Below are 8,950 nucleotides of genomic sequence, written 5' to 3' on the forward strand. Positions count from 1 at the left end.
CATAATTTTTTATCTATTTAAATTCAGTTTTTTCTCTTTGTGTCATTAGGCCTACATACGTTTTGAGAAATCAGATTGAAAAAAAAAAATTCTGTAGACTTTGTCAAGACAAACCATTGCATTTGTTGTAGCACTTATCAGTTCAGGCACTAAATGTCACTCTCTTCATTAGTTGTTTAAATCCACTTTGGGAAGTTGCATAATCCTCAGATATATCAACAAGTTTTGGTYGTTTTTGGACGGCTTTCATCCTGCGACAATCTAACTTGTGTTTTGGTCACAGGTTAGGATTTAATCTCTTATCTGTATGACTTTGACAAGACAGTTTGACCCAGGGGAAGATGGACTTTCTGTCTCTACTCAGTTGTTTTAAACAATTCTTTTAAGGTTGGTGGTGAAGAAATGGATTTTTAAGATGATATTGATCAAACCATCACAATTTCTTGATTTCCACTTGTAGGGTTTATTTGAAATGTCTTTCTAGAAGCAGGTGAACGAGTATTTTCTTTAAAATACGCTACATGAATCCTGTCTTTTATGAGTAACGTGTATGTTGTTTGTCCAGGTGGTGCGAGCGAGACTGGGGGAGAGAGGAGTGTGCGTTAAGGACGTGAGGCTGAATGGTTCTGCTGCCAGCCATGTGCTTCATCAGGACAATGGGCTGGGCTACAAGGACCTCGACCTGATCTTCGGCGTGTCTCTAAAAGACGACCAGGCTTTCCGTCTGGTGAAAGATGTCGTTCTGGACTGCCTGTTGGACTTCTTGCCCGCCGGAGTCTGTAAGGAGCGCATCACGGCGCTGACCCTCAAAGAGGCGTACGTTCAGAAACTGGTGAAAGTCTGCAACGACACAGACCGCTGGAGCCTCATCTCGCTGTCCAACAACACGGGCAAGAACGTGGAGCTGAAGTTCGTGGACTCTCTGCGGCGGCAGTTTGAATTCAGCGTGGACTCSTTCCAGATATGCCTCGACTCGCTGCTTTTGTTCGACCGGTGCTCGGAGACGCCCATGTCCGAGAGCTTCCACCCTACGGTGATCGGGGAGAGCGTGTACGGAGACTTYCAGGAAGCCATGGACCACCTGTGTCAGAGGACCATAGCCACACGCAGCCCCGAGGAAATCCGAGGCGGCGGCTTGTTGAAGTACTGCCACCTGCTGGCGCGGGGCTTCACGCCCTCCTCGGAAGCGGACATGAAGCTGATGCAGCGCTACATGTGCTCGCGCTTCTTCATCGACTTCCCCGACCTCGGCGAGCAGCAGAGGAAGCTGGAGGCCTACCTGCAGAACCACTTCGCCGGCATGGAGCACAAACGCTACGAGTGCTTGCTGACTCTGCACCAAGTGGTGAACGAGAGCACCGTGTGTCTAATGGGCCACGAGCGGCGCCAGACCCTCAGCCTCATCTCCATGCTGGCGCTGAAGGTGCTGGCCGAACAGAACGCCATCCCCACTGTGACCAACGTCACGTGCTACTACCAGCCGGCACCTTACGTGCAGGACATCAACTTCAGCAATTATTACATCGCGCACGTGCAGCCGCCGCAGATCACGCAGTGCAGTAGCTCGTATCAGACGTGGCTGCCCTGCAGCTGAGCCGCGGCCGCGCCGCTTTTTCCAAGGAGGCGGACTTAAATCAGAGGAGTRAAATTTGCCAAATGTGACTTGACTTAAAACAATCCTGTACTGCTGTGCATCTGATTGAACAGACACAAATAAYTGCGCTTCATTTACCTCGGAAGTTGGAGCAGGAATCTGGGGGATTATGTCCCACGGTTCAAGCGTTGCAAGTCAGAAATCAAGCGCTAATTGTTGCTCAATGGCSGGGCTAATATTAGCAACTCAAGTCAGTGATTTATTCTGCCACATTTTTGCATTCAAACACTGTAGCAACAAGTTCATTCATTCTGCATACAACAGATTTACTGGAATTCAAGTTGACAGAAGTGCAAATAATGGCTCAGCACTATAGCTATCACCAGACCTGCAGCCATGTTGGATTTTGAAGCCAGGGCCAGTGAGAATCCCTCTGCGCTCCGGTTGTTTTTTCTGACTTGGAACGAGAAAAATCCAACTTCTGCGTAAAAATTGAACGCACTGAAAATCTCCCGTTTTTGTCTTGAACATCTGAAAGATTGCTGGTCATTTCTGAGATGTAGCTTTAATATCTTATTTAAGTATTAAAAGTCTTTAAAAAAACTTTATATATTTCACACAAAAACTGTTTTGAACAACATTGATTGATTATTATTGGTTATTTTCATACTTTTTTCTTAAATCCCGTGTTGGACCAAAGATCTATTTGCTGCTCTGGAAAAAAAAAAGTTATAATTCCTGGTGCCTATAAAGAACCACAAAAACATCTGTAAAAAGTGAGAACTGTGAATTCAATCTTTTTCTAGATCACTTTGTTTCTCTTTTTTTTTTGAAAAAATAAAATGAAGTTTGCTGCAATTTAAAAAGAAAAAAAAAAGAAGGGAAAAACCCAAATCTTTGTTTTGCACTGTGGTTATTTTGTGTTCACTTTGTTCCATAATGATTGTTGACGTTTCACCGTATGTTTTTTTCTTTTTTTAAGTCTGCATTTGGTTTAAAGTGGTTATTATCTGAGCTGCTTCGCCAGCCTCTCAGTCAAGTTGTAAACTGTCACATGGTCTCAATAAACATCACGTTTTTCATGAAATCTGGGAAACTCTGGCTGAAAAACAGACACMGTGTTCCAAATTATTATGCAAAATACACTTTTTCTCTTTTCCTAAATAGTTCATGCAAATGACAGCATAACTTTAAAGTTCTCAGTAGAATGGTACTAAAAAAACTCCCAATAACTATTTTTAATAACTAAACTTATATGCACTGTTCCAAGTTATTATGCATAAAACATTTTATATGGTGTGAAGAACTAAATACAGTCATTAGTTCAATTTGCATTTAAAAAGGACAGGTCAAGTTACATGATTTTAACATAGGAYCCATTGAACTGTAGRTTTTGGGGAGTTAATGCTTGAATATCTTTGCAGGATGTCAGAATGGCCTCTCAGAGCTGCTGTTTGCAGCCTCTCATCCTTATTCCTGATTAGCTTGAGGCTCCAAAGGTTCTCAGTAAGGGGGAGGTGGGCCAGACAATGAGTTTCTCTCCTTTTATAGGAGCCCATGCTGCAGAGGTATTCCTTGCAGCCTGAGATGGTGCATTGATGATACATGATGATTTTAAGGAAGGAAAGCGTGATTCTTTTGGTACCATAGAAGAAAATGGTCCGAATGATCAGGGACCTTAAAAGGGCCAATCAGCTCTCTCCCCATGAATCGGGCCTAAAAACAACAAAATGGTGGTCAGCTTTATAATGTATAATGTCCTCCTTTTGTAGTTTTTCCTTTAATTGGGCTCCTCTGGGAAGCTAATCATCACAGGTGCCTTGAGATTGATTTCAGGGATCTAAAACCCAAAGACACAATACCATCTTTGAGTTTTATTGAAAAACAAACAACAAAATAATCTTTATGACACCTAAATACATTTTGCATAATAATTTGGGATGTGGTCTGCGCTAGTGTCCCTCCTCTTCCTGTTCAGGGGTGACTGACAGGTGTTTAAAACGAACTAAGCTGCTTCGTTTCCAGTAACCAGACTGGGTGAAATCCACACGCTGTTAGCTGGACTGAGCTGCGTGTGTAAAATTGGAGTTGAGGATCCATTACRATCTGAGGACATGAACCATAAGGAGGCTTTTCTGCTGCACAATGGCTTCTCTCTCCTCTCTGATACCAAAGGTTTTTTTTTTTAACAAAGGCTGACTTGTTCGTCCATTCATGTCACCACTTCAAATCCAGCCCTGTCTGCCTGACCGATACATCCAAGCCATTCTGTTGTAGGCAAAATGAAAACAAAACAAAAAAGTTCATTAAACTTTATTGATCTTCACAACCCTCGCTGGTTTCTTTGTGACCAATAATTACATCTGCAGTGAAATCTGAGTGAAAAATACAGCTCATTTTTTCCACACCGACCCCCCCCCACCACCACACTCACATTTATCCCTTGATCGTGTTGAAACCTCGAAATTGATTCTGAAAGACAGAATTCAAAATGTGGTGTTACTGAAGGCTATAAATATGCGCCGCAGCCGTATTTCTGCTTTAATCTGGTAAATGCAGGGTATCGCTGGTCCTGCTCACAACCCCAGCTCRCTGGAGGGAAAAAGTGCTGCTGTCAACACGAGGAACGGCAAACTGAGTATGTTCTAATATGAAATTACTACATTTAGTTGTGTCTTGGATGCACAGGCAGAATAATCAGACAACTCCTGAATCTTGGCAGAACTTGTAAAGCATTCAGTTCAAGTTCCAAATTTGAACACAAATCAAGTGAAACGCTTTGTTTTTCATCACGTTCCAGGATTTAATATTGATACTCAGTAATGATTCTTTTACCTTCAGCAATTAGACTTAAAAACAACAAAAAAGAAAGTGTTTTGTTTATTTACCTTTAAGTTTTATATTGCCTGGGCAAACTAAGACTAACTTCCTCTCCCTTTATGTCCAGAATGAATGTTTTAAATGTAATATACAGGGTGAGTCAAAAGACTCAGGACACCCTTTTCTGTCAGAGACAAACAGGAAAATGAAATATCTGAATACCCCAACAAGTAATGGATGAGGGAKGCGTATCTTTTAGGCAATGTCCAAAACATGGCTGCCATCTGGAAAAAAGCTGCAATACTGAATCAAAATCAAAAATTTCATTGGACCCCAAGAGATTTTGTATGTCTGATTGCAGCGATCCATTACTGGGACGATTCTGGCCTTCACTGATGTATTACATGAACTCCTTTGGAAAAAAGATGAATTTGTTACAAAATGGTAGAGATGTGACGTTCTTGGTCTGAGTTGTTCTATTTAAATGAAAAAAAGTGTTGAAAAAATGCGTTGTTCAAAATGGTATGTTTGAATAAACAGGAATCCACTGGTTTTCTCCTTAAAAACTTTATTCTCAGTCTTCTGACTCCCAGTCAGACTCACAGTGCAGCACTCAGCACAGGCCTCAGCGACCTTGGGCTGAAATCAAACCAAAACACAGCAGCCTGCTCTGAGCAGACACTCTGCAAAACACTAACAACTCATTCCTACTATCATAATTATTGACTTTATGTACATCTCTTCCTGGTTTCACCCCTGGAGGTGATACCTTTTACGTCAGACGTAGAACATAACTCATTTTTGTTTAGGCTAAAAGAAAGAACACAAGATAAGACACACACTAACCCTTTCTCTGCTTTAACCTTACTTACAATGATCAGAAAGAATAACTGCCTCTAACATTCAGTTAATCATTTATAAAACTTTCTTCAATAGGATTTGTGTTGCAGAGAATAAAGAGCCATTTGTAGTTTTATTTTTTTCTTATTCCTCGTAATATCTTAATTTTTTTTCTTCCTTACCCACAAACACAATTGCTCCGACTTCACTTCTTCATGGAAAACAGGCAAGGCGGTGGAGTCGCAGTTTGACAAGCGCTAGACCCAAGATTCCATACGAAGGAAAAGTAAAAAAATAAAAAATAGGAAAAAGTGTGGCGTTGAAGCACAACCTACAGGCTATTGGAGGGGACACCTCAGAAACACACCCATTGGCCCACACAAAGCACAAACACTAATACGGCAAAGAATGATGAACCGTTCGTGGCCCAGATGTGGTTTACCAGAGGTGATCCATGCATGGGCCAGCACCACATAAAGCACAGCTGGGTCAGTTGTGGTCACCCCTATCTATAGATCCCTATCTACAATACACATCATGCCTGCTTTTAGTTTCTTTGTTTTCCCCTTGTTTCAAGTGTTATATTTATGCAGTTTGTGTCGTGTCTTAGTTTTATCATTGTTCTCWAACATTTTGTGTTGTATTGCTGCTCCTTGACCAGGTAGTCATTGAAAATGAGAATTGGTTCTCACTTGACTTACCTGTAAAAATAAAGGTTTGTATAGCCAACCCAATCAGTTGAATGGCTCTATGAAACAAACGTCTCGTCAAGCTATGGATCCCTTCGAAGAGCCATTCATCCCATCTCTAGATGGCGGCCATGTTCTGGACGTATCCAAAAATTAAGGGTGCAAAGATACAGAAAATTCACGATTCGGTTCGGTTCGATACAAAAAAGAGAAATTTCCATGCCCCTTTTAACTTGTAATTTATTTAAATTAATTTTGAACATTTGTTTAACCTCAAAAGTATAGTTTTTAAATTAAATATTGCTGAAACAGCAAGTTTCTCAGTGGCTCTGTGCTCAAAAATGCAGCCTAGGTGGAGTAGTCCAACACAGTTCCACTGATCCTTCAACACAGGGCATCTTCAGAGGACGTTGATAAAGTAAATTTTAAAAATCTGTATTGTTCAATACCAAGTGTGTATTGAACCTAAAGCACTGTCCGATACGGTTCGAAATGGGTACATGTATTGTTGAACCCCTACCGAAAAGATACTGGGTTATTTATTTCATTTTCCCTTTCCTTTCTGAAATAAAAGGATGTCCTGAGACTTTTGACTCACACTGTATTTAGAAACGCTTGTCTAACTTCAGCGCCAAATAATTTAGACGTTGTCTGCTNACGATACAGAAAATTCACGATTCGTTTCGGTTCGATACAAAAAAGAGAAATTTCCATGCCCCTTTTAACTTGTAATTTATTTATATTAATTATGAACATTTGTTTAACCTCAAAAGTACAGTTTTTAAATTAAATGTTGCTGAAACAGCAAGTTTCTCAGTGGCTCTGTGCTCAAAAATGCAGCCTAGGTGGGAGTCGAACACAGATCCACTGATCCTTCAACACAGAGCATCTTCAGAAGACAAGTTGATAAAGTAAATTTTAAAAATCTGTATTGTTCGATACCAAGTGTGTATTGAACCTAAAGCACTGTTCAATACGGTTCGAAATGGGTACATGTATTGTTGAACCCCTACCGAAAAGATACTGGGTTATTTATTTCATTTTCCCTTTCTTTTCTGAAATAAAAGGGTGTCCTGAGACTTTTGACTCACACTGTATTTAGAAACGCTTGTCTAACTTCAGCGCCAAATAATTTAGACGTTGTCTGCTGTGAAACTGCCAAAACAACGTCAGAAATTTGCATTTTATTTTATTTATGGCAGACATAAACACCCATTTTAAACACTCTGCTCCCTTAAATCGGCTGACGTGCACGTCCCACATTCACCCACTTTATCCTGTTTAACGTTGTGAAGGAGGGCTGCAGTCATCAGGTGGGGAGGGACACCTGGACAGTCCATCACAGCCCCAACATAAAGACACACACACAGCCTTAACACACATGTCAGGGCTTGGGGAGGAAACCGGAGCACCCAGAGAAAACCCACRCATGCAGAAAGAGCTGAGACCTTCTTATTGTGCGAACCGCTACACACCAATGCAGCCAAAACCTTTCCGGTTCTGTGGAATTAAGTGATTTTAAAGAAATTAGGAACAAATTAAAGGCAAAGTTTTACARTAACATTTTGGCCTTCAAAGACACTAGCAAACAGTTCTGTTAAAGTTTCTTATCTAGTCAGTTTTTAAACTTCAAGTACTTTTCAACACATAATTTGCATAAACTAAATAAATTAAATAAAAAGGCTTTGTATATTCTGTAAAACTCACTGGTAAGTAAGTAAGTAAAGTGAGTAAAAGTTTATTTATATAGCGCCTTTCACAGAAAAGGATTTCACAAGGTGCTGAGTTCCTCAGGGTTCAGTGCTTGGACCAGTCCTCTTTGCTTTATATATGCTTCCATTAGGTAAAGTTGTTAAACAGCATGGGATAAAACAGTCAAAATCTTTTTTTTTTGTAGCCTATTTAAAAAAATTGAAAATTACTTTGATGAAGCATTACAATATTGTCTAAAGTAATGTTTTGTTGTAATTTTGTGTGTTGAATTTTTTTGTAATTTTGTGTTTACTTTCGCCGTATGCTGATGGTGAACTTTTGAGTTGGTGGTTGATTTTATTTTGCGAGTAGGGGCAGATATAAGTTTATACTTCTTTCTGCTCCTTTTCATTCATGATTTCTTTTAAACTTAGTTTTAACTTAGTTTTGCTTTAATTGACATTTTGATTTTGTATGAATCATTGTTTATTTAATTTTTCATTTCTTTTTATTGGATTTTCAATATTGGATGACTTGTTGTTTTGTACTCATATTTCAATTCATGATTTAAATAAATAAATAAACTCTGAACTTCCTCCACTGTGTACTTTTATAYAAGAACCGCAGAGGTTCTGGTCTTGGACAGTCGTGTTAAGAGATTTCCAATCCCAGCTGTAACCCCCCCACCTTCCCCTTGTTAAATTAAAACGTGATAAAGTGTTGAAAAGTGCTTTTAAGAGCTCGGATTTCCCGGCCCAGTTGCTACAATCACCAGAAGCACGTGACACAAATTGAACTTGGCGTTTTCGAGGCTCCGTGCCATTTCCTGAAGCTGAGGAGTTTTATGGTTCGTCTCTTGAGCAACATCAGGGTTCGAAGGTGGTTTATTTTGATTTATGCAAAACAGAAGAGATGTTATTTCTTTCCACGCTTCCATTTACAGCCGTTTACAATGATTTTATGTCTACATTACATCATATACACACTAATACACATTTTTACTGCGTTGACAGGAATTTTTCAGTTTTTTTATCTACTGTCATGTGCACACTTMGGAAAACTGTGTCTGTCTTCATTTGCTCCTGGAAATATCTCAGGGATCAGTGGACAGATTAGAATGAATCTCTCAGGAAATAATCATTTGATACGTAGCTGCAACTGATTATATTTTAAAATAAACTCAAATCAAGATGAGCATCACCAGCCAACACGAAAATGGAGGACTTCATCCTCGTTTTGGTGTGATCGGTCACATATTATGGAATAAGTCCTGTTCCAGCAAGACCTGAATTTGAATTGCTCAGATTGAATCTGA

The 8,950-nt window shown here is 39.9% G+C and overlaps 1 protein-coding gene across 1 annotated transcript in view; it reads left to right on the plus strand.

The window, feature by feature from the left end:
* The window catches only part of tent5ba (terminal nucleotidyltransferase 5ba), a 6,543-nt gene extending 3,837 nt beyond the window's left edge, over positions 1-2,706 (plus strand). Inside the window, exon 2 of the mRNA XM_014017838.1 lies at positions 566-2,706. Coding sequence (XP_013873292.1) covers positions 566-1,594 — 1,029 coding nt within the window. The 3' untranslated portion in view covers positions 1,595-2,706. The remainder of the gene's footprint in view (positions 1-565) is intronic.
* Positions 2,707-8,950: the final 6,244 nt, after the last annotated feature.

Source organism: Austrofundulus limnaeus, unplaced genomic scaffold (genome assembly GCF_001266775.1).
Source record: "Austrofundulus limnaeus strain Quisiro unplaced genomic scaffold, Austrofundulus_limnaeus-1.0 Scaffold177, whole genome shotgun sequence".
In the NCBI taxonomy this organism is placed as follows: domain Eukaryota; kingdom Metazoa; phylum Chordata; class Actinopteri; order Cyprinodontiformes; family Rivulidae; genus Austrofundulus; species Austrofundulus limnaeus.